At 37.6% G+C, this 27,091-nt stretch overlaps 1 protein-coding gene across 1 annotated transcript in view; it reads right to left on the bottom strand.

Annotated features, from left to right (window-relative positions):
- The window catches only part of CSMD1 (CUB and Sushi multiple domains 1), a 2,087,969-nt gene that overhangs the window by 217,041 nt on the left and 1,843,837 nt on the right, over positions 1–27,091 (bottom strand). The window contains exons 38-40 of the mRNA XM_049902971.1: positions 11,653–11,771; positions 7,872–7,941; positions 5,237–5,353 (exon numbers count right to left, since the gene is read on the bottom strand). Coding sequence (XP_049758928.1) covers positions 5,237–5,353; positions 7,872–7,941; positions 11,653–11,771 — 306 coding nt within the window. The remainder of the gene's footprint in view (positions 1–5,236; positions 5,354–7,871; positions 7,942–11,652; positions 11,772–27,091) is intronic.

Here is a 27,091-nt window from a genome sequence, read left to right as displayed (position 1 = left end):
GTAGGCATTGTCAAGAAATTAGAGACAAAAGCTCTGAGTTAACTGAGCTTACGCCAAAGCTACACAGCAACCCAAGTGTACAAAAAAGAAAACAACATGAGAACAGTTAACACTAAATAATGCATTCTCTGTGTCCAGTGTTTGCATTACTCAATCCTCAAAACAGCCCTGAGATTGAGATTTTATTATATCCGTTTTAAAGATACGGAAATGCGGTTCAAAGCCATTTTTGTAACTTGTGCAAACTCATCCCACTAGTAACGGATAGAGCTAGGATTTCTACTCAGCCAATTTCAGAGCCCCAAAACCTGAGCACCCACGGCAGACAGGGCCCACCCACCAAATCCCTCAGCCAGAAGTCCCCTTCATTGCTTCCAAAGACAAGCTGCCATTCTCTCCCTGAGGCATACGGTAGGGAAGAGCTGTCCCTGGAGGGAATCATTAAAGAGACACAAAGGTGGTTTTTACTTGATGCCAAAGCAACCAATCACTTTTGTCTATTTAATTAAACAACGGATTGATCCATGGACATGGAGGAAGTGAGGTTAATCAAATCAATCATTTGATTGAATACAATAGATTATTCAGCCCATTAATTAACCACTGCTCTCGGGTCGATTTTGACTTACAGGGTCCCTGTGAGTCGGAATCCACGCGAAGACAATGGGTTAGCTAAGGGAACAAATAATCTGTTGGGCAGTGCCATGCATGTCCAGTTGTATGAAACATTTAAAACACTTCAGTAAAATCTTTTTTGAATAAAAGGCATTAAAAAAATTTTTTCCTCAAGAAAAGGAAATACTATGTCATATCCTGGACATGTGTTATTATTTAGAGTAGCTGGAAAGACTTGAGTCATTGATGCTAACCAGTACTACAATCATTAATGCCCAGAGCAAGCAAAACTCAAAAAATGATAATAAACAGGAATGAATGTTTAGATACTAAACATAGTATTTTAAGAAATGAAGGAACTTTAAAAATATTGAAAAGGAACTTATTTTTAGGAATACTCTTGGGAAGAATACCAGGCAGGTTTTATTTATTTTTTTAATTCACTTTAAATTTCTGATTTCATACTAACCAACTCATTGCAATCAGTCAAAAATCTTATGACTTCCACATTTTTTCAGAAAAGCAATTTCTCCTAAATAAGTACTATTTATAGGAATCTGATGTATATCTTTGCAAATTCTGTCTTATTTAGATTATAAATGCTTTTCTATAAATTGGAGAAATTTTTCCTGAAGTCACCCATGACTCTAGCACCCACAATACCAGGAGGTGCTTGGTAAGAACGCAGAGTTCCTGCCTCATCCAGAGGTACTGAATCGCCTCTGAGCAGGCCACAGGGCTCGTCTTCATTTCGGCAGCTCTGCCACCACTGACGATTCTCGTACACAGTGAGATTTAAGAACTACTTGCCGAAGCAATCATTCTCCTTTTTCCACCGTCTTCCAGTTAAGTAGATATAATTCACAATAAGTCTGATGTTGATCTGGGGTCTTAAATAAGCAAATTTCCCATAATATCTGTTTCTTGCTGACATTTCCAGTGATACTACCAAAAGTGTTTTAAACAATTGTTTTGAACTCTAGAAAGGAGGCAGGACTCATAGAAGACCACCTACCCTACCACACCCCCAACATACACATAAAAGCAGGAAATCCAGGGGAGAAGCAGGAAGAGGCACTGTGAGGGCAGTGTGCCAATTTGCACATTTACTAGGGTGAGCCACTTAAACCTGCCATCTTTGCTGCTGTAAACTACCTAGGACACGTATGTCTTTCCCTGCGTTAAGGAAGAAATACCTTTATTATTATTATCTCCCAAGTTGAATCCAGAACCATCCTAAGGTTTGGGTACTAATAAGAAGCAATATGGCGTAAAAGAGGAGAGAAATAATAATTAAAAGACATTTAATTATTAAAATTATTAAAAAGAGGTGATCTCCTATGTTTCCTAAAGAATATTGTTGATAAGAAACTTCTAGAGTGTTTGTTTAAAAAATACAGATTCCTGGGCTTCAACCCAGATCTACTTTCTCAAAATTTCCAGGGAGGAGATCTGATATTTGTCTATGAATTGGGAGATTCTGGGAAGATCCTACAGCCCAAAATAATGAAAGTGTCAGGGAAAGGAAAGCACCCGGGATGATGGTCCTGTGGATGTAACTGGAGCCCTGGTGGCACAGTGGTTACGAGTCCAGCTGCTAACAAACAGAAAGGCTGGCAGTTCAAATCCTTCAGCCGCTCCTTGGAAACCCTGTGGGGCAGCTCTACTTTGTCCTATAGGGTCACTATGAGTCGGATCCACTCATAGCAACAGGATTTTTTTTTAAGTTACTTAAGAGTTTTCAAGTGTAATTTTTGCGTGGGGGGGATTCAAATCTAGGCAGTAAAGTTTGTCAATGTCTGCAAAGTGCTATAAAATTATTTAAGCTCTAGAAAGTACTTCTTGCAGGGGTAACAATAGTCTAAATGTTGACCTCGTCAAGGGACTAACCACCACTATGTGCATCTTCACTAATCTGTAACTCTATTTTTGGAAGTATATTCGTAGATGATAAAAGTTCTGGCAGGGAAACCTTGCACACTACTTAAACTTACCCTATGAAAAATTATTCGGAGGCATAACTACATCTATTCTAAACAGCTAGGGATAGTCATGCTATCTTGTATACGTTTAAGATATACAGTTTCCTATTGCCTATTCTTCTGGACACTTTTTAAAACTTAATACCATGCAATATTAAATAAATACAACTTATTTTCATTATAATATCTCAAAATTCACTTTTTCATTTCACCATTTCTTCAAATAAATATTTTGTTTAGGTTCACAGGCACTTATCATGAAGTCAGACAATTTGATTCAACTGATTTTTTTTTTCCTGAATTATTTTCTTGTATATTAGTTTGTGAGTGAGCAACATAGGGAATTAAATCAAATAATGTCCATCTAATAAATCAGAGAACAGTAAAGCTGAGAAAACAAATGGAAATATTTCTATCCATTTATGAATAAAATATTTCTAATGAGATTTGAAAGAAAAGTGACAACTCTTTGCAATAAAAATTTTTTTTAAAAATTACTAACATTCTCTTTTTGTTGTTTTTTACCATTTGCTAAGGCCTCTACCAGAGCCGTGGTGGTGCAGTGGTTAAGTGATACGGCTGTTAGCCAAAAGGTCAGCAGTTCAAACCCACCAGCCATTTCTTGCAAACCCTATGGGGTAGTTCCACTCTGTCCTATAGGGTCACTATGACTCAGAATCGATTTGAGGGCAACAGGCTTTTGGTTTGGTTAAATCCTCTACTAAGCATTTCCCATGAATTGTCTTAGTTAATCCTCACCACCACCCCATATGGTTACTTTAGCTTTAAAAATGAGAAAATCAAGGCTCCTGGATTTGACTCATTTATTTAAGGTTATCTCTTAACCCTGGTGGCACAGTGGGTAAGTGATACGGCTGCCAACCAAAGGGTCAGCAGTTCGAATCTGCCAGGCGCTCCTTGGAAACTCTATGGGGCAGTTCTACTCTTTCCTATAGGGTCGTTAAGAGTTGGAATCGACTCCATGGCATTGAGTTGGTTTTGATCTCTTAACCACAGTGCCATCACTGCTCCATGTAAGGCCATTATCTCCACAAAGAATGGAGCTGCAATTTGCCCCCAAGTTCTCTTATCTCTCTTCTTTTAACATGCTAATTTGTCTTAACAGTTCTCCTCTTAAACATATTCTGGGTTACTTACATCCCTGAACCAATTCTTCACTCCGGACTCAAATTATGAGCACTAACCAAGTCCTTATCTTCCGATCTTAATTATAAGAAAACTGGACCCAGCATTTGAGAATAGCTGAGGCAATGTTGGTTTAAGATATTCTGAAGTCTCTGTTTCATCAAGCACAGAGCAGAATTACCACCTCTGTGCTCAGTGTTCAGGCTTTACTAAACAAAGCTAAACTAAAAAGCCTGCGAGAAAATAGAGAGCCTCTGTAATACTTTCGTGAGCAGTTTCTCTCCTTCTTTATCCCACAAGCCCTCTGGGTGGCTCCTGAAAGAACTCAACAGATATGAACTTCCCAGCTGGCTTCTTCCCATGGCAGATGTTCTTCCATGTCTCTCCCCCTTCCTTGGTGTAACATTCCGAGTCAGCCCACAGTACGTCAGCATTATCACGCCTGACCAAGCCCCTGCCAGAGCCGTCCTGCCCAGCCACCCTCCTTCCCAAGCCACTCCACTGCTGCCTGCTGCTGCCATCCTACCCACAGATTCCTGAGGCAGAACCTTTGAAAACTTAATTTAAAAATGTATAATCACCTTCTGGGGAAGTGATTTGTATTCATGCTTACATTCATTCATCATTCAGCTAACACTTATTTAGTACATAAATAATTACTATGCACAGGACATTCACCGGGTACCTAATTTGGCACACTGTGTCTTGGAGGCTTGCTATGAGACTGAATTGACTTAATGGCAATGGGTTTGGCTTGGTTTTATTACTGTGTGTGATTTTTAGAAAATCATAGGTGGGAAAAACCTGAATTAATGGGCTATAATACAAGGAAAAAGTTGGTACAATGGAGACCATTTTCTGAAAGGAAAAGAAGTCATAGGGAATCCAAATTTCACGAAGATGATGCATTTTCTGATAAGAGGTCAAAATGAGGTTTAGTGTGCATAACAATCAAAATGATGTATTGTTCAAGACGGAGGACCTGAGAGTTGATACCTAACACAAAAAAAGCCCTTTTCACAAACCTATAATCAACATGGTATGTAATTACAAAAATTTATAAAACATTACTGTTTTCAAGTTTTGTCTTAGATACAATTTAAAATATACCACAACCTGAAAACAAGTCTCAAAATTTTGCCAAGGAAACAATAATCCTTACTGAATTCCACAGCCTGGAAAAGGCCATATTGTAAATAAAGAAATTGATCACTGAATTAAGGAGGCTACATTTTTACATTTCACGTGCCGACTATATCATCACTCAGCTAATTTAATTTGCCCTGAAAAAACTGCATGGCTGAATTGATTTTTGAAATAACTTTCAGTTCTAAAATGTATTCTGCCAGAGCTTTATGTAAATTTGTAAGTCACTTTCAATTAAAGACACAGTTATGAAAACAAGATAGGATATATTTTTTATTCAGCTTAATTCTTTTCAAGATAGAAATTAAAAAGTTAAGTTTTTAAGAAGTAAATGTGTTTTCACTTACCGTAGCCAATGGGCAATGTGATCTTCCAAGTGCAGTCTAAGTTGTTGGGGTAAGCGCCTGGAAATCCAGGACTCAGGATCACTCCACTCAGGCTGCTCAACGTTCCTCCACAAGTGGCTGCGAAATGGACAAAGGCCATGAGTTCTGTAGGTTATCACTTTCCCCAAAGACTATTTCATTCAAACTGCTCTACTCTACTACGGTAAGTAGCAGCAAGTCTTCAGAACTACATTTTGCCCCTAATATTGCACACAATGCAATGTGGTGTATTTCAGTTATTTATGGGCCTTTCTCCCCCTCTTGGAGACTTGGTGGCACAGTGGTTAAGAGCTGGGCTGCTAACCAAAAGGTCAGCAGTTGGAATCCATCAGCCACTCCTTGGGAACCCTACGGGCCAGTTCTCCTCTGTCCTATAGGGTCTCTATGAGTCAGGATCCACTTGACGGCAAAGGGTTTGGTTTCGGGTGGTGTAGTGGTTAAGAGCTATGGCTGCTAACCAAAAGGCTGGCAGTTCGAATCCACCAGGTGCTCTTTGGAAACCCTATGGGGCAGTTTTACTCTGTCCTGTAGGGTCTCTATGAGTTAGAATCAACTCAGCGGCAATGAGTTTTGGTTTGTTTTCCCCTCTTAACTGTGAAACTGCTTAAGAATAAAGACTATTTTTCAAAATTCATGTTATTCTGGTAAACAGAGGTTCTCAATAAAGACGAGTCAATTTAATGCTTACGTTTCAGTTAGGCATCAAATTGGCTTTTACTGTGGTTTATTGGCTACTATGCATTGAGTGGAAACCCTGGTGGCGTAATGGTTAGGTGCTATGACTGCTAACCAAAGGGTCAGCAGTTTGAATCCGCCAGGCACTCCTTGGAAACTCTATGGGGCAGTTCTACTCTGTCCTATAGGGTTGCTATGAGTCGGAATTGACTCGATGGCCCTGGGTTATGTATTGAGTAGTATTAAAAAGTATTAGTTACTATTTATCAGTTTTTTGACTCCATGCTATGCACTTTGTTGAGATAGATACAAAATTTCACTTCATTCCTATATCAACCCTGAAAGGTTGGTATTAGTATTATCCCCATTTTACAGATAAAGACAGTAAGCCTTAAAGATATTAAGATATTTGTGTAAGGGTATACCCATTGGCATCGAATTGATTCTGACTCATAGGGACCTTAAAACTGAGGTGGGAGAGCTCAGGACCAAAACTGGAGATGCGTTTATGTGGCATAGTTGACAAGAGTAAGAAATCTTTCGAGTTTGGGAAATAAGGGAGAGGGAGAAACCGAATATAACATCTGGAATTGTGGTCTAGGTAAAAAGGTGGATGATAAAGGTAGTCACTGAGGAAGGGATACAAGAAAGGGAACACATTTGAGGAAGACAATGGGTTATGGAGGTTGGGTATACTGAGTTTTAAATGACTAGGGAGCACCTATGGGGTGCCTAGTTGGTGAAAACAGTTTGCATTCAAACCCACAGAGTGGTACCATGAAGGAAAAGCCTGGTGATCTGCTTCCGTTAAAATTGCAGGAAAGAAAACCCTATGGAGCGGTTCTACTCTGAAACACTTGGGGTCTCTGTGAGTTGGAATCAATGCGGCAGCAGTGGGTTATGGAGCACCTACAGACTTCCAGGGGAGGTTGGATATCAGACCTGCAGCTCAACATAGAATCAGATGCTATAGGTTGTGACCCAGATATTTTTGAAACTTTTGAAAGTTTGGAAACGTTTGTGCTGGGACAACAAACACAGATAAGAACAAAGCTGAACGGACACCTGAGCTATAAGTAGATTTCTGAGTCAGGGTGAGTTGAAAGGGTAGAACATGCGGAGTGTAAATGAGACGAAGAACACCCTGATATCTACAAAAAAATCCCACCAAACCCACTGCCGTCAAGTCAGTTCCAACTCATAGCGACCCTATAGCGACATCTACCAGTCTCTACATTTCAAGACCTTTCTGTGATAGAAACAAATGATAAGCACCTGGTACCCCATGGAATCATCAAAATTCCCATCATGCAGTATATTTGAAAAATTTATGGATCTTCAGGCATTGTTTCTTCCTCTTTAAATACAATATTTGGAAAACTTTCCCCTAAAGAGGCAGGCTGATTTCTCAGGCTGGATGAGAAAATCCACATGGATGGTGGTTTTTGTGTCTCTGGTATAAAATCCTCTGAATCCAATTTCCAATCAGTTCTTTGTGTTTCTGAATTTTGTTGGTCAAAATCTGGATTTATATGAGGGCGAAGCCATACACAGAAAACGACTTGGACTTTCAGACCAGCTACTTTCATTCATTACCATAAATTAATAAACTGGAATTCTCATATAAATATAATTTTAGTTTAGTGCCTTGAGCTAACAATCTTTCATCTAATTTGTGTAGGCTGATCTTAAAATACTGGCCAAAAAATAAACTGAACTACTTCATCCAGTAAGAGAAGATCTATGTTAAACTCCTGTTATACCTCTACGACATTGTTATATTATTATTGTTATACAACAAATGTTTTCAAAGTAATTTAAAAGTGCATCATTGGAAGCCCAACAGAGTAGAACAAGCAGGTCACCATTATGTAATTGACAGTACGCATCCACAGTACAGTTACAGAAGGTGTGCCCATACCAACGCAAAGGGGAGAAGGGTAGTTCCAGCGACGGACAGTTCCTGGCATACAAGAAATGTGGGAACGGCCCTGTTGAAAAGAAAATGAGAGAAAACTCACACACCGAAAATACAGTGTTTAATGAATAAATGTTTAGAAGAATATTTGCGATTTTATTAGAAATATAAACTGCAATAGAAATACTGACAGATTTCTATTCATGATTATTGATTTACAAATTTTGAATCAAAATAGTAAACAAGTTCACGATCACCTATGTTTCTTATAAAAAAAAAAAATCTTGTGATGTCCCTTTAAATAGGCGATATTTCTGACAGGCTCGTTTTCTAAAACTTAAAGAAGGTGAATTGAATTGGACCAAGTGGGTCTTCTGTTCACCGTTAGATGTGTTAGGTTTTGGTTGGAAAGGCTGGCAGTGATTAGGAACTACTAGGTATTGATGAGAAGTTAAAATGTCAGCAATACGTTATCTGTTTAGGAATGGGTGACTTTTGGGATGGTCTATGCTTCATATACCAGTCACTGGACCATTAATGTTCAGCAAAGATTTGGGTCAGTTCTTGGTTCATGAAAGAAGAAGACTTAATGTTTTTTATATTATCACAGGCTGTCAGATTAACATGCTGCAATGAAATTAATCCTCGTCACTCAAAGTGTCTATCTTTTGCATATATGGAGCTTTCAACGGTGGAAATCTATTCTTTTATTTCTCTTTTAAAATTTAAAAAGCAGAGGGTTAAATTCTGAGATGTTCTGTGTTAAAATTTCTCTTACAGTGAAAAAGATGGCTGTAAAAAGGTAGTTCTGTGTGCAGACCTTTTTTTTTCCTCAGCAAGACTCTATGGTCTCATCTGCCGGGCTTTCGTATCTAGTGAATTTCCATTTGCCACCCACCCCTGGCATAGAGTCAACTGAAAAAACACACCTTTAATTCATGTTAAATAATCCCAACCACGCTGGGAACAATCAGACAAGAATTTGTACTAATGCAGTTATCAATGACAAACTGATTCCCCAAGCTTAGGCATATCTTATACCCTACTCATATGCCACAAAACCAATTTATTTTCTCATGCTTCCTGATATTTTTAAAAGTAGCTACAGCAAAGAAAGACAATTTTTTCCTGCTAAATTTCATGCTCCCCGGGTATACTCATTCTCTGATCCATTAAATTTTCCATAATAAATTTATTTCTAAAATGTGCACAAACATAAAGCGTAAAGCCCTTAAAGATATTTATTGATGACTAGCAACAAAAGAAACATTAACACCCCAGCTAACACTGTATATTGATTTCTGTTCAAACATTTCATATTAGTGATTCTAGCTGAAATTTGCATAATGGATGAAAAACAAGACAGGACTCTATATATTTATTTACTAGTTTATACAAAACAGGGATTTTCTTTTTTCATTTTTATTAAAAGAATGGTAAATCACATCTAGAGAAGACAGAAATCATAAATCATTCAAATACCCAGGACTTAGTTTTAACGTTCCGTGCCCTGGCACATTTGTATTGTGTCCATGAATCTTACTGGGCACGTGTATTTAGAGACATTTGTTTGTGAGCTGTGCCAGGAAAAATACTTCTCATGACTAATATGTAATGTATGTACACTGTCATCTGAAATATATTAATTTATTAGCAAAATTTTAAAAATCCAATATTCTTTTTTGTTCGTGTAAATGAAAGCAGCTGCTTGTGAACTCAAACCTTAACTTTCTCTAAAAAGGAAAAAAGAAATGCTTATTTTGCATTAAAAAAAAAAAAAGAACTAAGTAGTGGCTGGATTGGGCTCTGCAAGATGGGTGTCCACAGGCCTTCATCTCTAAGAAGCATATTAGACAATTCAGGACAAGAATGCTCTTGCTAAAGGATGCTTTCTATTTTCTTCTCTGAGGGCTGTGGACATATAACTTAAGCAAGCATGTTTACAGAAATCACAAAGTACATCATAAACAAGAGAAAACATAAGCAGAGCAAGTATTAAAGTGGGAATTTGGGAGAGACTAGAGAGAATACGCTACTGAGCTGGCCTAAGCCGATTATGTCAACAACATAAAAAGCTTGCAAACGGCAGGCAGTGTATTCGGAGACTGGGTTCCTGACACACCTTGCCTTCCCTTATAGACCTTAACCCAAAGACATAAACTATATGAGTATTTGGTTGTCTTGTTTCGTGTTCTGATTTTTACAGAAAATGTCCCTGCAAGTGAAACTCGGAATTCTTTAAACTCTAACAAGTGGAGCAGCCACAATTTGTCCTAAAGAAAGAATTGCAATGGTCTCATTGTGCTTTGTCAACCAACTTCTTAGATAACAGAAGTTTTAGAAAACTTTCCTAAGCGTCTGTCAGAAAGTGTTGCCTACAGGAAACATACATTGCGAAGATCCTTCCATCATTTTAACAGACAAAACAATTACTGCAGTACTTGACAAGGTCTATACAATGTATGTTTGGGCTTGTTTTTATGAAGGTGATCCGTATATATATATATTTTAATAATAATAGCAATAATAGATTTCATTTATTAAAGTGGTCTAGGCCAGAATGTTCCTTAGGAGCGAGGGTGGCGAAACTTGTCTCTTGTACTCTGGACATGTTATCAGGAAGGACCAGACCCTAGAGAAGGACATCATGCTTGGTGAAGTAAAGGGTCAGCAAAAGAGAGGAAGACCCTCAACGATATGGGCTGACCCACTGGCTACAACAATGAGCTAAAACATAGCAAGGATTGCGAGGATGGCACAGGACCGGGCAGGGTTTCGTTCTGTTGTACGTGGGGTCGCTATGAATAGGAACTGACTTGAGGGCACCTGACAACAACAACACTAGGCATTTTAGAAATATTTTATCTAAACTTAAAATGTGGCTAATTCCCACACCTGGTCCTGCCTGATCTCCTCCTGCCTCGCTCACCAGCCCCTCTGCTCCCTCTCTTGCTCTGATACACTCTCTAAACTTCCACTTTCTCATCGGCACAATACATATAATGTTGTATTGACATCACACGGCTGACTGGGAATTACAGGAGGTTTTGTATGTAAAACACTTAGTATGGTGCCAAAGAGGCATTCAGTATTTGCTAGCAGTTGTTACTTAATTCAGTGACATATTCACTCCAACACACATGCAGAAGCTGAATTAATGGGGTCATCTCACAGCTCTACTTTTGTAACTCTTTCTGTTTTTTTTTTTTTTTTGTCTGTTGAACATGGTCTAGTCTTGCTATACATTAGTTTATAACTAATATTCTTCTTGTTACCACCCATAATTTAAAATGAAATGTTGAAAACTCCTATTTAATATTTCTAAAAAATTATTTAAATCTCTTACTTGAACACTTTGCATGGTACCTGGCACATGGTGGGAACTTAGTGAGAATTTATTAAATGGAATCATGAGAACAGTTTGCAAAGCAGAAGAAACACGTGACTCCAAAGCAGATTCAATAATTGAGTTGCCGGGTAGGGCCTACTAAGAGGCTGTGTAGATACCTGGGCTTTTAGAATTTTTTCCGCATGCTTATTGGGAAAACACACATTTGGGATAAAGTAATTATGAACATAAAAGACTCAACTTTGGGATAGTGCTTTATCATTTAGAAGTTATTTCCACATGATAATTAAGACTACCAGCATGCATGGGCAACATGACTACTGTGATGGTAAATTAGCTCATGAGGTACAAGGCTAGGGCTGAAGCTGTAAGTAAGCTGGCCAAGAATTACCATGTTGAACTGTCTTTATTAACAACGACACAAAAGAAAGATACCTGTAATGTGTAGCCGGGCTCACACTGAAAAGAGAGGACATCGTTCACCATGTATCGATCTCCTGTTTTGATGCCATTGCTCGGAAGGGCTGGCTCTTGGCAGGCAGCAAGACCTACAGCTGTAGAAAGGCAAAGACCAAGACTTACAGACCACAGGATATAGACAATATTCTTACTATCTGTTGCTCTCATCTTGCAGGGATGAAAATAAAAGGCCTTAAATCATTCTCTTCCTATTTTACCAAGAATTTAAATGACTTTAAATTGGAGTTATGTACTAATTCTTATATATTAACTTATTTTAAGAATGCAGTGGATCAAGGCTTTTTTAATAATAAAATGTTCTTTTTCCATGTTTAGTATAAAATACTCCAATACATATACATTTTGAATGGTTCTTAAAAATTTTTCCTATTATACATGAAACTTGTGAGATTTCTGTCTTGTCTCTTTGTTTTTCAAGCACACTTAGCAGTCTTTATTAAAAATTTTAAGTGAGAATCTGGGAATTCAGTCTTTCCAGGTGGGAAAAAATATATATGAGAACAAATATGTTATGTTCAATAACTCTCACACTCTCTCTCTTTTTTTAAAGACAACAAATGTTTTTCATGGACTGTCTCATATTGTTTGTTGTTTTTGCATGCCATCAAGTCAATTCTGACCCATTGCCACCCTATAAGATAGAGTAGAACTTCCCTATAGGGTTTCCTAGGCTGTACTTTTTACAGGAGGAGCCCAGAGTTCTGCTGCTAACTAAAAGGTCGGCAGTTTGAGCCCACCAGCAGCTCTTTGGACGAGAGTTGTGGCAGTTTGCTTCTGTAAAGATTACAGTCTTGGAAATCCTATGGAGCAGCTCTACTCTGTCCTATAGGGTTGTTATGAGTCAGAATTGACTTGACAACAAAAAGTTTTCTGGAGAAGATCAGCAGATCTTTTCTCGCATGGGTTGAGCCACCAACCTTTTGGTTAGCAGTCAAGCACTTAACCACTGCTCCACCAGGACTCCTTATCTCTTACATAAGTAGGATCAATATGTACAGACCCTGAAGATGTAATCAGGCACTTTACTAAAATGAATTGCCTTTAGTTTAGGTACTCACAAATAAAAACAATTGCATCATAGAATATTGGCGTTCAGCCCAGAATATCAGATGATTTCACTCTAGGCTCCTGGACAGGGCAAATGGTTATTGTACACAGCGGCTAACCTAAAGGTTGGATGTCTGAGTCCACACAGAGGTGGCTTTGAAGAGAGGCCTGGTGGTCTATTTTCAAAAAAAAAAAAAAAAAAAATCAGCCTTTGAAAACACGACAGAGCATAGTTCTGCTCGTACACACACAGGGCCACCATGAGTTGGAGTCGATTGGTTTCTTATTCAATAAATTATTTTATTTTATTATGTATTGTTTTATTATTTAATATTGGCACCTATCTGTATAAACCCTTAATGTAAGAAAAACCAAAATATGTAGCTATGGTACTTTACAGAAACATAAATGCGTTGGAAGAGATGATAAAGACATGTTGATTGCAAATAACCTCTTCCACCATTCCTCCTAGTGTATCTTCTCACATCCTTTTTACTCCCAGGTTAGAAATATTAATGAATTACTTAGCATGTGTGAGAAAAAGGGGAGAAGGACTTCTCTAAAACAGACCAGCTTAAAATGGCTTATTTGTATTAATAATTCAGCTTTTGATTGTAACACTAACATCAATGAATTTATCAGAATAACTAGTTGACTGGGCTCTTCATTGGTTTTTCTGGGCTGGGGTAAGTGAGGTGGGTAAAGGTGTGGAAGATTATGGTTAATTCAGAAACAACAAACTGGTATGAAATGGGGGGAACAGATCAAGGCAGGGCAAGCCACATAATTTGTGGGACCTAACACAAAATTAAAATGCCAGTCTTGCCCAAGAGGTGGAGCCCACATGTGTAGCATTACAGCCAGCATTTCTCCTCTGCTTACACGCATGGGCCATTTTCCCACTGCCCTTCATTTACAAAACACACATGCAAGGTTAAAATTACTAAAAAGTTCAAGACAGGCAAGAGCAAGAATGGCATCCTTCTAAGAGCTAGACTTAGTGTGACTACACATGACGCACACACAAGGAAGGCTCTGGATCTAAGCTAATAAGTCTGGACAGGAAGTGCCCCGGAAGAAAGGCCTGGCTGCCTACTTCCAAAAAAATAGCCAGTGAAAACACTATGGCGCACACTTCTACTCTGGCACATATGGGGTTGCCATGAGCTGGAATCAACTAGATGGTAACTGGTTTGGTTTTGGTTTTATAGGCCAGTTACTGCACTATATACGTTATATTGTTCTAACCCTCACAGTAACCTCATAACCAGGAAATCTGAAGTCAGTCGGAAGATCAAGGTGTTCAAGTACAGTCATGTAAACAAATGTAATCTGCCTGATTGGTGAACTAATTAAAGGGAAACATCCTTTACTTCCTTGCTTTTCAAAGCTTGGTGTGGGAGCTTGTTAGAAATGCAGACTCACACCCCTGAATCAGAATTTGTAGGTTAACACCACCCCAGACGTTTCCTATATATTAGAGTTTGAGAATCACCTGTTTGTTTCACTTTCCTCCCAATCCTGAGAATATGAACCAGAGAGAAGTAGCTCCAATTCATGTTAGTTTGATTGCTCATTTGAGAATACCACACTACAGGAATTAGTGTTAGACTGGAAACCACTCGTACATAAACTAGCTGGATGGATAATTTCAAGCCACAGAACACACTCATTCTATATAGGATGAGTAGATATGAGGTATGTCATAAAAGTTATCTGAGTTGATTCTGATTTTTTCCCTAAATGGTTGTGGCAATATATATCTTTTTATTCCTAACACATAATTTCAAACATGTGGGGTTTTTATGGAAGATAAAATTGCTAAATATGAAAAATATATATAATCACCTAGGTATTTAACTTATTTTATTAATATAATTTATCTGTTTAGGATATATATGGTAAGTGTATTTTTTTTTCCTTCTACAAATTACCAAGATCACCTGTTAGTTTTTAATTTCACTCTTAAAAAATATCCTTAGGATACTCTTGGTATAAAATTTCTAGCTGTAATTTGAATACTAAAAATCTAATTGATGGTTGTACCATGTCATGATCATTTTGGGATACTTCAAATATGCACCAGGTACAACAGAGATCAGAAAGTATCCATCACACAACAATTTTCCAGAAAACAAAAAGAAAAAAATATTTTGAAATTAAAAGGACGAAACATGACACATAGTTCAAAATTAAATTCCAGCTGCTAAATTTCTCATCCATTATGGATTTGTGTCTCCCCAAAATATGTGTTGCAACTTGTAACCCCTATACCTGTGGTTATAATTCCATTTGGGGATGGGTTTTCTTTGTTATGTTAACGACGCAGTATGGGTGTAGAGTGTGTCTCAAATCAATTCCTTTTGACATAAAAGAGATTAAACAAGCAAGTGAGCAAGCAGAGATGGGGCAAGAGACATGCCAAGCCATATGAAGACTGCCCAGGAGCAGAAGCTCAAAGAGACAAGGACCTTCCCCCATAGTCGGCAGAGAGAAAAACTTCCCCTAGAGCCAACACTCTGAATTTGGACTTCTAGGCAACTAAACTGTGAAAAAATAAATGTTTGGTGAAGCCATCCACTTAGGGTATTTCTTTTACAGCAGCACTAGATAACCAACACACCATCCTTTCACACCTAAATAAGGTATAATGAGTTTTTACTTATTTATTATACGTGTTCATTATAGGAAGCCCTGGAGGCAAAGTGGTTAGGTGCTTGGCTGCTAACTGAAATGTTGGTGATACGAACCCACCAGTCGCTGCTTGGGATAAAGACGTGGCAGCCTGCTTCAGTAAAGACTTAACAGCCTTGAAAACTCTATGGGCAGTTCTACTCTGTCCTACAGGGTCACGGGGTCACTATGAGTCAGAATCAACTCTATGGCAATGTTTTTTTTGTTTGTTTGTTATTGTTGTTATCATTCATTATATGTTGCTTTACATGCATTTAAACAAAAAAACGAAACCAAAGCTGTTGCCATTGAGTCGATTCCGACTCATAGTGACCCTACAGGACAGAGTAGAACTGCCCCATAGAGTTTCCAAGGATTATGCATTAATGTATTTTAATTTTCTCCTTCCTTAAATTATATGTCTAAATTAAATTCATCTGGGAGGGGAGGACTTGTATTTATATCTATATGTGCAAGAATCACAATACATTTTCCAGATAAAATAAAAACAGAAAGGATTAATCAATGTCTAATACAGTAAGACTTAAGAAGTAGTTATATGTAAAATGTATTCGAAAGGTAGGAAGAAACTTCTTCCTTCTCTTCTCCTTTTCCTTCCTTTTCTCTATCGCTCATTTAATATATGTCCAGTTTCACTCTGAGTCTAGTATAGGCTAGGTGCTGAGAAGACAAACATAATACATGGTATTTGTAAGGACACTTTCTAGTAACATGATTTAAACTCATTACATCTGTACTGAGTGACAGAGTGGATGAATGATTGATATGATTATCCGCATTGTTGAACTACATTGGACCAGAGCTCAGGTATTTCTCATATATTACATTTATCTCCACAAGGTGCAATAATCCACCCTCAGCATAAACAGTAATTCGAGACACAGTGAAACAGCAGATTTATGTCACAAGTCGGGTAAAAACACTCAAGGATTATTTTATGGTAATGTGAGAAAAATCACCCCACGAGCAGAAGGGATAAAGATGTGGCAGACAGAGGTCAAGAAAACAGCTGTGCTTCAAGCTCAGTGTGGAGACAGAAGTATTACAACATAAGAAGAGCAGAACATCATGGTGTCCTGTGCAACAAAGGAACTGGATAACACGTTTTTAGAGAAAGAACAACAATGTACATAATTATGGATACAAAGCAGAAAAATCAGAAAGGAGTCTGGGTAGCTCCCAGATGGTGGCAGCAGTTTAACACAAATCAAACAATAAACTTTCTGAACCTCGAGGGTGCAGGAGGTGGTATACTGAAGAGTGTTTTACTAAAGAAAATGTTTAGATTATTTGTATTTATCATTGTACTAATGAAAATGTGAAATAAAGATGCAACAGGTAACAGGGTGATGTATGATTATGGATATGAACTGGAATAAAGGTAATTTAAGTCAAGAAATATATACATCCTTCTTAAAGTATTTGAAAAGAAAATTGTCTTTAACAAATCCCCTTTTATGCAGAGTTTAGAAGAATGATGTATGAATTAAATGAAACCGATGTCTTACATTGTTAAAACATGGGTGGTTCTATCACAAAAGTGACAGAATAAATTGTAAAAACAGTCATTTAAACAGCATTTATTTGGACAGAAAAATAGACATCTAGGGAGCTATGTAAATAACAGAACTGTTCTAAAGATTTACTAAAATGAAGTTGTGAAACAATATATGATAGAGAAATTCAAAATTAATTTTTCAGGAGTAGAGACATCTGGGAGGAGTAAATTATAACACTGTAGACAAATTTTTTGGCGGGGAGGATTTCCAGCCCTTTAAAATTACAGCATACTTGCATTATATGCTATAAATGATACTGTCACAAATATGATAAAGCAGTCTTTTTTTTTTTAAAAGGTAGTTCACAACCTACCAAATTCAGAAACACCTGGCATCATAATTGATTGTGAAGACAACTCTACCGCCCAGAGCCCAGTTTCCCAGGCAATTCTTGTGCATTCTAATATTTAGAACCACTCCTTTGTAAAAACAAACAACAAATTTAAAGGTTGTATACATCATACTATTTTATAAAATATTATAACCAGAGGCGGGGCCAAGATGGTGGAGTAGTCAGACACTTCTTGTGTCCCTCTTATAACAAAGACCCCCCAAAAAAGTGAATCGACTGTATATGATAATCTCAGAGCCCTGAACATCAGAGACAGAGTTCAAGAATCGGACTGAGAGGCGGGGGAGGGAAAGATAGTCAGAAGCAGTGAAGAGTTTCCACACCTGACCCAGTGGGAATGGGCACCCTGCAGGCCGGATCTATTGGCGCGAGCACGGTGAGACAAGCAATGGCATTCAGGAGAGATAGAGAGGTGGAGAGTCCACTCATGCCTCCAGAATCAGTGAAAAGCAGCACTCTTGGCATAAGTTAAAAAAAAAAAAATTATTTATTTATTTTTATTTGTGTCTAACCTACCATGCAGGCCAAAAAACACCCCTTTGGAAAAAACGCTCTCCCATTTAACTGACCCCTCGCTGCTCTGCACCAAGTCCTGAGCTGGCTTCAGTGATAGTCACTTTCCCTGGGCTGGAAGTAAGACCTGGGAATTTTTTTTCCTTCAAGGCTTTATATATGTCTATACTGAGGAAAAATCAGATAAAATAATTAAAAAAAAAAAAATGAAGAAACCCTAGGAATTGTGTGGGACTCTATGAAGAGAAAACCTATGAGTGCTTGGAGTACCAGAATAGGAGGATAACAGGAAATACAGAGAGAATTGTTGAAGATTTGTTGGCAGAAAACTTCCCTGATCTTGTGGAAGAAAAGAAGACATCTATCCAGGAAGCTCATTAAGCCCCACACAAGGTAGATCCCAAAAGAAAGTCACCAAGACATATTACAATCAAATTTGCCAAAACCAAAGGCAAAGAGAGAATTTTAAGAGCAGCTGGGCATAAATAAAAAATCACCTATGAAGGAGCGTCAGTAAAATTAAATTTGGATTACTCAGCAGAAACCATGCAGGCAAGAAGGCAATGGGATGACATATATAAAGCCTTGAAGGAAAAAAAATTCCAGCCAAGAATTATATATCCAGCAAAACTGTCTCTCACATATTATGGTGAAATTAGGGCATTTCCAGATAAACAGAAGTTAAGGGAATTTGTAAAAAACCAAGCCAAAATTACAAGAAATACTAAAGGGAGTCCTCTGGTTAGAGAATCAACCCAAGACTAGAACATAGAACAACCAGGTATCGACCCAAATAGAAAAGTCACAAAAATAAGTCAAAGCTAAAACACTGAAAATAGGATAACAGAGACATCGATATGTAAAAGATGACAACATCAAAACAGAAATGAGGAACTAAATACTGTAGTCACAGAACTTTTGTATGTAGAATGTTTTAGTCATCTAGTGCTGCTATAACAGAAATACTGCAAGTAGACAGCTTTAACAAAAATGAAAAAACCAAACCTGTTGTCATCGAGTTGACTCCAACTCATAGTGAACCTATAGGACAAAGTAGAACTGCCCCATAGGGTTTCCAAGGAGAGCCTGCTAGATTTGAACTGTCAAACTTTTGGTTAGCAGCCATAGCTTATAACCACTACACCACCAGGGTTTCCGAACTCTTTGCCCTTGAGTCGATTCCGACTCATAGCGACCCTACAGGACGGAGTAGAACTACCCCATAGGGCTTCCAAGGAGAGGCTCAGAATATGAACTGCTGACCTTTTGGTTAGCAGCCATAGCACTTAACCACTGCTCCACCAGAGCTCTGTAGACAAAGACAAGTTTATTTTCTCACAGTCTAGTAGGCTAGAAGTCCAAATTCGGGGCATCAGCTCCAGGGGAAGGCTTTCTCTGTCAGCTCTGGAGGAAGGCCCATGTTTTCCATCTTCCCCTGAACTAAGAGCTTCTCCACAGAGGAACCCCAGGTTCAAAGGATGCACTCGGCTCCTGCTGCTTCTTTCTTGGTAGTATGAGGTCCCCAACTCTCTGCTTGCTTCCTTTTCCTTTCTCTCTTTTAAGATAAAAGGTGGTGCAGGCCATACTCCAGGGGAACTCCCTTCACATTGGATCAGGGATGTGACCTTAGTAGGGGAGTTACAATCCTACCCTAATCATCTTCAACATAAAATTACAATCACAAAATGGAGGACAACCACACAATATTTGGAACCATGGCCTAACCAAGTTGACACATATTTTGGGGGGACACATTTCAATCTATGATATTCTACCCTTTGGTCCATAGAAATTCATGTTCTTGCTACATGCAAGACACATTCACCCCATCGTATCATAGCAAAGTCTTAAATCAACTGCAAGTCCAAAATCCAAAAATTCCTCTTCGTCTATGAAATCTAGAATACAAGTTATCTGCTTCCAAAGTACAATTGCAGAACAGGCACAAGATAGACATTCCCATTACAAATGGGAGAAATTGCAGGGAAAGAAGGGATAATAGGCACCAAGTAAATCAGCAGAAGGCATTATATTAGCCCCCAAGACTTGAAAATAATCCTCTGTCCCCTGAGACCATTCATACAATGGCCCCGCCCTACAGTCTCTAGGTATTGGCCACACTCTCTAGATTCTGAGGGGAGGCCTCCTGGTCCTGGGCTTCAGTTCCGCCTTCCAGAAAAGGCATTTGACAAAGTCCAACACCCATTCAAAATAAAAACTCTCAGCTAAATAAGGATAGAAGGGAAATTACTCAACATAATGAAGGACATTTATACAATGCCAACAGCCAACATCATCTTAAATGGAGAGTCTGAAAGCATTCCGCTTGAGACCGGGAATCAGACAAGGATGCCCTTTATCACCATTCTTATTCAACATGTGCTGGAGGTCCTAGCTGGAGCAAAAAATAAGGCAAGAAAAAGAAATAAAGTATACCCAAATTGGTATGAAAGAAGTGAAAGTATCCCTATTTGCAGATGATATAATCTTATACAGAGAAAACCCTAAAGAATCTACAAGAAAACTACTGGAACTAATAGAAGATTTCAGCAAAGTATCAGAATACAAGATAAACATACAAAAATGAGTTGGATTCCTCTACACCAACAAGTAGAACGTCAAAGAGGAAATCACCAAATCAACAATACCATTTCTAATAGCCCCCAAAAAGATAAAATACTGAGGAATAAATCTTACCAGAGATATAGAAGACTTATACAAAGAAAACTCCAAGACAGTATTTCAAGAAACCAAAACAGACCTACATAAGAGGAAAAACATATCTTGCTCATGACAAGAAGACTTAACTTTGTGAAAATGTCAATTCTACCCAAAGCGATCTACAGATACAATGCAATTCCAATCCAAATTCCAAAGATAATTTTTAATGAGATGGAGAAAAAAGTCACCAACTTAATTGGAAAGGGAAGAGGCCCTGGATAAGTAAAGCATTACTGAAAAAGAAGAACAAAGTGGGAGGTCTCTCACTACTTGATTTTAGAACCTATTATACCACCACAGTAGTCAAAACAGCCTGGTACTGGTACAACAGCAGATGCATAGACCAATGGAAAAGAATTGAGAATCCAGACATAAATCTGTCCACATATGAGCAGTTGATATTTGACAAAGGCCCAAAGTCAGTTAAATGGGGAAAAGTCAATCTTTTTAACAAATGGTGCTGGCATAACTGGATATCCATCTGCAAAAAAATGAAACAAGACCCATACCTCACATCATATACAAAAACTAACTCAAAATGGATCAAAGACCTAAGTATAAACTCTAAAATGATAAAGATCATGGAAGAAAAAATAGGGACAATGCCAGGAGCCCTAATACATGGCATAAACAGAATACAGCCATAACTAACAACCCACAAACACCACTAGTTAACTAGGAACTCCTAAAAATTAAAGACTTATGCTCATCAAAAGACATCGCCAAAAGATTATAAAGACAACCTACAGGCTGGGAAAAAAAATTGACTATGATATACCTGATCTGGGTCTAATCTCTAAAATCTACAAGATACTACAGAACTTCAACGACAAAAAGACAAATAACCCAACTAAAAAATGGGCAAAGGATATTAATAGGCACTTCACCAAAGAAGATATTAAGGCGGTTAACAGATACATGAGGAAACGTCCACGATCAGCAACCATTAGAGAAATGCAAATCGAAACTACAATGAGATACCATCTCACCACAACAAGGCTAGAACTATTCCAAAAAACACAAAATGATAAATGTTGGAGAGGTTGTGGAGAGACTGGAACAGTTACACACTGCTGGTGGGAATGTATGATGCCACAACTACTTCGGAAATTGATTTGCCTCTTCCTTAAAAAGCTGGAAATAAAAATACCTTACTATCCAGCAATCCCACTCCTTGGAATACATCCTAGAAAAACAAGAGCTGTCACATGGATGGATATGCACACTCATGTTCACTGCAGCACTATTGACAATAAGCAAAAAGATAGAAACCAACATAGGTGCCATCAATGGCCAAATGGATAAACAAATTATGATATATTCACACAATGTAATACTACCCAACATTAAGAACAATGATGAATCTGTGAAACGTCTCACAACATGAATGAATCTGGAAGGCGTTATGCTGAGTGAAATTAGTCACAAAAGGACAAATGCTATAGAGACTACTATTATAAGAACTCAAGAAAAGATTTAAACACAGAAGAAAGCATTCATTGATGGTTATGAGGGTGGGACGGGAGGGGCGGGGAATTCACTAACCAGGTAGTAGACAAAAATTGTATCAGGTGAAGGGAAGAACAACACACAATACAGGGGAAGTCAGGACAACCAGACTAAACCAAAAGCTAAGAAGTTTCTGGAATACAACCAAATACTTTGAGGGACAGAGTAGAACGGGCGGGTGTTGTGGGGACCACAGTTTCAGAGGCCATCTAGATCAATTGGCATAGCAAAGTTTATTAAGAAAATGTTCTGCATCCAACTTTGGTGAGTGGTGCCTCGGGTCTCAAAAGCTTGCAAGTAGCCATCTAAGATGCATCAATTGGTCCCAACCTACCTGGAGCAAAGGAGAAAGAAGAATACCAAAGACATAAGGAAAATATTAGCCCAAGAGTCAAAACAGCCATGTAAACCAGAGATTCCATCAGCCTGAGCTCAGGAGAACTAGATGGTGCCTGGCTACCACCAATGACCGCCCTGACAGGGAACACAGCAAAGGGACCCTGACTGAGCCAGAGAAAACTGTGGTACAGAACTCAAATTCACGTAAAAAGACCAGACTAAATGGTCTGACTGAGGCTGGAGGAACCCTCAAAGACATGCCCCCGGGGCTCTCTGTTAATCCAGAACTAAAACTATTCCCGAAGCCAACTCTTCAGGCAAGGATTAGACTGGACTACAAAACATAAAATAAAACTCGTGAAGAATGCGCTTCTTAGTTCAAGTAGATGCATGAGACTAAATGGGCAGCTTCTGTCCAGGGACAGGACGAGAAGGCAGAAAGGGACAGGAGGTAGTTGAGTGGACACGGAAAACCCAGGGTGGAAAGGAGGACTGTGCTGTCACATCATAGGGACTGCAGCTAGTGCCACATAAAAGTATGTGTATAAATTTCTTGTAAGAGAAACTAACTTGAGCTGTAAACTTTCACCTAAAGGACAGTAAAAATTAATTAATTAATAAAATATCACCAGAAAAATTTTCTGATCATTTCAAATGTTAAAATTTGGACATTTTAAAAGGTGTTGATTTATAAAATTGTAGTTAGATTTAGAATGTAATGAAAGAAGTCGTAAAACTCTACGATTCTAGTCTGTAAAAGGAAAGACACTAAAAAGATGAGTGTCCTAGTTTGACCAACAATACTGTTTAATGGCTTCTTACCAATGATGATAAAATGTGAAAGTTATGAATTAGATTATAACAATGAGCCTCATCAGTTCTCCGGAATCTATTGTAGCCACTGTTGCAAAATCATTAGGCAAAATTCAAAGCATTGTTTGCTTAAATCTTGGTAATGATAATTATTTTTAAACAAATACTAAACATGCAATTTTCTATCAAATATTTAGAAAAGGATAAATAGGCCTTTGTTGATGTAATAAACTGAAATAACTTTGGGCATTTCCCTCAACTTGGTATTGTCCTCACATTGATTGCCATAGTGTATGGTTTTCAATCCTCACAACTTAAAATTTACTCTGTTCTAACTAAAGAGCAAAGAAGAATGTTCTAGCTAAAAACAACAATGAAGGAAATAACCAAAGAGAGAGGAAATCAGACTCAAGATGACAGATTAATAGAGTTGGATTATTGGCAGAGGAAAAAACAAAAGAACAAATATGTAGGTACACTAGCACTCAACAGAAAACCCCAAAAACCAAACCGTTGCCCTCAAGTGGATTCCAACTCATAGTGACCCTATAGGACAGAGTACAGCTGCCCCATAGGGTTTCCAAGGAGTGCCTGGTGTATTCAAACTGTCAATTTTTTGCTTAGCAGCCGAACTCTTAATCTGTATACCACCAGGTTTTCCATTCTTTAATTTTGATAAGAAAAAAAATTGTTGGCTACACTGTTCATTGTAACTAATTAAATACCAATCATTTGCAAAAACTTACCCTGGTGGCGTAGTGGTTGAGAGCTACAGCTGCTGTCCAAAAGGCTGGCAGTTTTAATCCACTAGGCACTTCTTGGAAACTCTGTGGGGCAGTTCTACTCTGTCTGACAGGGGTGCTATGAGTCGGAATCGACTTGATGGCAACAGGTTGGGTTTTTTTGTTTATTAGATAAAAATTCATCTTTCTTTATATGCATATAGGTATGGTACCATCTAAGACAGAAGTGTTGTTGATAATTTCTGTAAACCCAGAATTCAAAAATTATGTAAGCCCCTAATTCATAAATTAAAGATCAGATTATATGTTGGAAAACAGATGAAGAAAGGAATCACGACTTCACTTAGGGAACCTCAAGTAAGGTTGACAGGAGAGGAAATGTCAGATGTAATGGTCTCTGTACGCTCAGAATTTTATACCACGATATTTTTTGAGTCAATATATCTTAATTTCAACAGAGAGCATCTATACAGAAAACTCATTGAATAAAATAGGATTCTCAGAAAAGGAAAAAAAAAACTGCTTTTTTATTATCTGAGAAGTTTAGAGTGTAAGGGGAACTAAAAACATTTTATCTATAAACTGTTGGCAGGGTCAGCCCACTTAATAAAAGCTATTTCTGTCCCTCCCATTTATTAGATCCTATCTTCTCTTGAAAGCATAGTGAAGTCTGCATCCAGTGCCAAGAGAAGTAATGAAATAAACTGGAGGGAAGGGGCAGTTTAATGTTCCAGCCCCTTCTTGGGGAGTCACAAAATGTGTTAGCCTGTTAAAGGCACTGAGAGTTCCTGCAGGGGTGAATCCTCTTCAACCTTATTTGACCCAGGATTTTCAAAATTTATTTGATCACACATAATTTTGGTCTCTGTACTGGTTTGGTTTGGACTACTCATTACTAACACAGGGAATGAGGGTTCTGCAGAACAATTTGAGAAGCACTGAGCATGTCCAATATCCTCGTTTATGGGTGACAATTACAAGGTTAGAGACGTAATTTATTCAAGGTCACAAAAGCAAAAATGGCATACCTGATCTAAAAATCTAGGTCTCCTGAATCTCAGTAAGTTAGTCAACACGACACCACACCATATAGCCCTGTTTGATATATTGAAGTTAAAATTGTTCCTGGACCATCAACAGGCCTAGTTTCCCTGCCTATACCACAGATTTCATGGAGAAAAAACTGTTTCTTTCTTGGTCATTAAAATATAGTCTGTACCTAGCACACTGAAATATATGTATAAATATATACACACACATATATACCTAATTTGAAGCAATAAATGGCTAACGGTGTGATAAATTTTTGTAAGAATGATCTCAGTCATTAGCTTAAAAATATTTTGGCTGCTACATATTAAAAAAAATAGTGCTACATATTACATTCTCATAATTTCCTTTAATAAGGAACTGACACTCAAAAGAGTTACTCTCCAGTGATACACATCTCTTTAAGAAATAATAGCAGATTAATCGTCCCCAGAACATCCTGCTGAATGGACCTCTCCCTCGTAGTAAAAAGTGAAACATCCTGTTTTATACTAGATTCTGAGTTATGTGCATATGGTTGATTTTTTCTATTTTTTTTTTTTATGAATGTGAATGATTACTAAAGATATGGCTGTATCAGTTGTCTTTGCTGCAGAGCTATTTATTATGAACTCCAGCAGCTCTTTGCACTTGAAAATTTACTAGGCAGGAATATGGTCCAAAAAAACCTAAATTATTACATTTGGTCGGAATTTTGAAACATCAAACATTACGCTTGAACTTAGTCCGAATTTCACAAAAATCAGTCTAACAGAGCATGAATTTATTGCAGTGTCCATGCCTTGTGAATTAAAGGCCCATTACAAACTTAAAGTGAAAACAATGACAGGAATTTCTGAGTCTTCTCAGGCTGTTTAATTTGTGTATCAGATGTACTAATGGAATAGCTATAAAATAAAAATGTGAACGTGTAACATATGTAAATACATATACACATATGAATATGTAGAAATGCTTTAACATTCACATATTTTCTTGATTCTATATAAAAATAAATATAAAATATTCAGGTTTAATTGAAATCCTCAAAACTCATAGGCCAAATCAACATATTTAAACTTACTGAATCAAGAATTTTTATTAAAACAATATATTTTTTTAGTAAAATATATCCATAGCTTCAATAAACTTTCCTTGTTTTAGTGTTTCATAGCAGGAGTTGGCAAACAATATCCGCCAGGTCAAATCATGTTTGTTTACATATTCTAGTCTATGGCTGCTTTCACTTGTAACAGGGACCAGATGGTCCACAAAGCTGGAAGTATTTACTATCTGAGCTGTCACACACACACACACACACACACAAATGCTGACTCCTGTTTTATAACTTCATATTATATCGTCAAGGTGTAATACTAAACTCTTCAATATCTGATCATTTTAAGCATATATTTAATGTATTTGTCATTCTAGAGATTTGAGAAAATGGGATGGGCTCATATTTATTCATAACTTAAAGTATTCATAATATTAGGATTCTATACAAATTTACCATATTCATGTTGAAACAAAATGTGAAATAATGTAACACGATGAATTTTAATATTGCCTAAAATTGGCCAGTGATGGACAAATTAGAAAACCAACTGTATCCATATCTTGAAATAATACAACACTATACAAACATATGCCAAACATACTCTTTGTTAGCAGACTAAGAAATTGGCGGCATAAGAATGAAGTAAAGGAATTTTGTTGTTGAAATCTCTGTTTTTAAATAACATTAATTCACTTACCTCTTCAATGGACTGATTCATACTTTTTTAATTGAATGTATCACTTCTCAAACAAGACATACAACACAAGTATGAACAGAATACCCCTAACTTGGACCTCACCCTACCATCACACAGAACACACTGCATTCCAGCTCTTGTTTGCATCTCTCTCGTTCTCTAGACTGAACTTCTTAAGATTACAGGCTGTATCCCAAAGAACTAGCCAAGCCTTAATAAATGACTTTTTTTTTTTTTTTTAAGTATCCAGGCTTTATGCAAATCTTCAGAAAATAAAAAGTGATTCATAAATAAGTAAACATCAACAATTGTTCACAC

This window comes from Elephas maximus, chromosome 12 (genome assembly GCF_024166365.1).
Source record: "Elephas maximus indicus isolate mEleMax1 chromosome 12, mEleMax1 primary haplotype, whole genome shotgun sequence".
In the NCBI taxonomy this organism is placed as follows: domain Eukaryota; kingdom Metazoa; phylum Chordata; class Mammalia; order Proboscidea; family Elephantidae; genus Elephas; species Elephas maximus.
The sequence above is the reverse complement of the archived record's forward strand: the minus strand, read 5'-3'. Positions and strand labels throughout refer to the sequence as shown.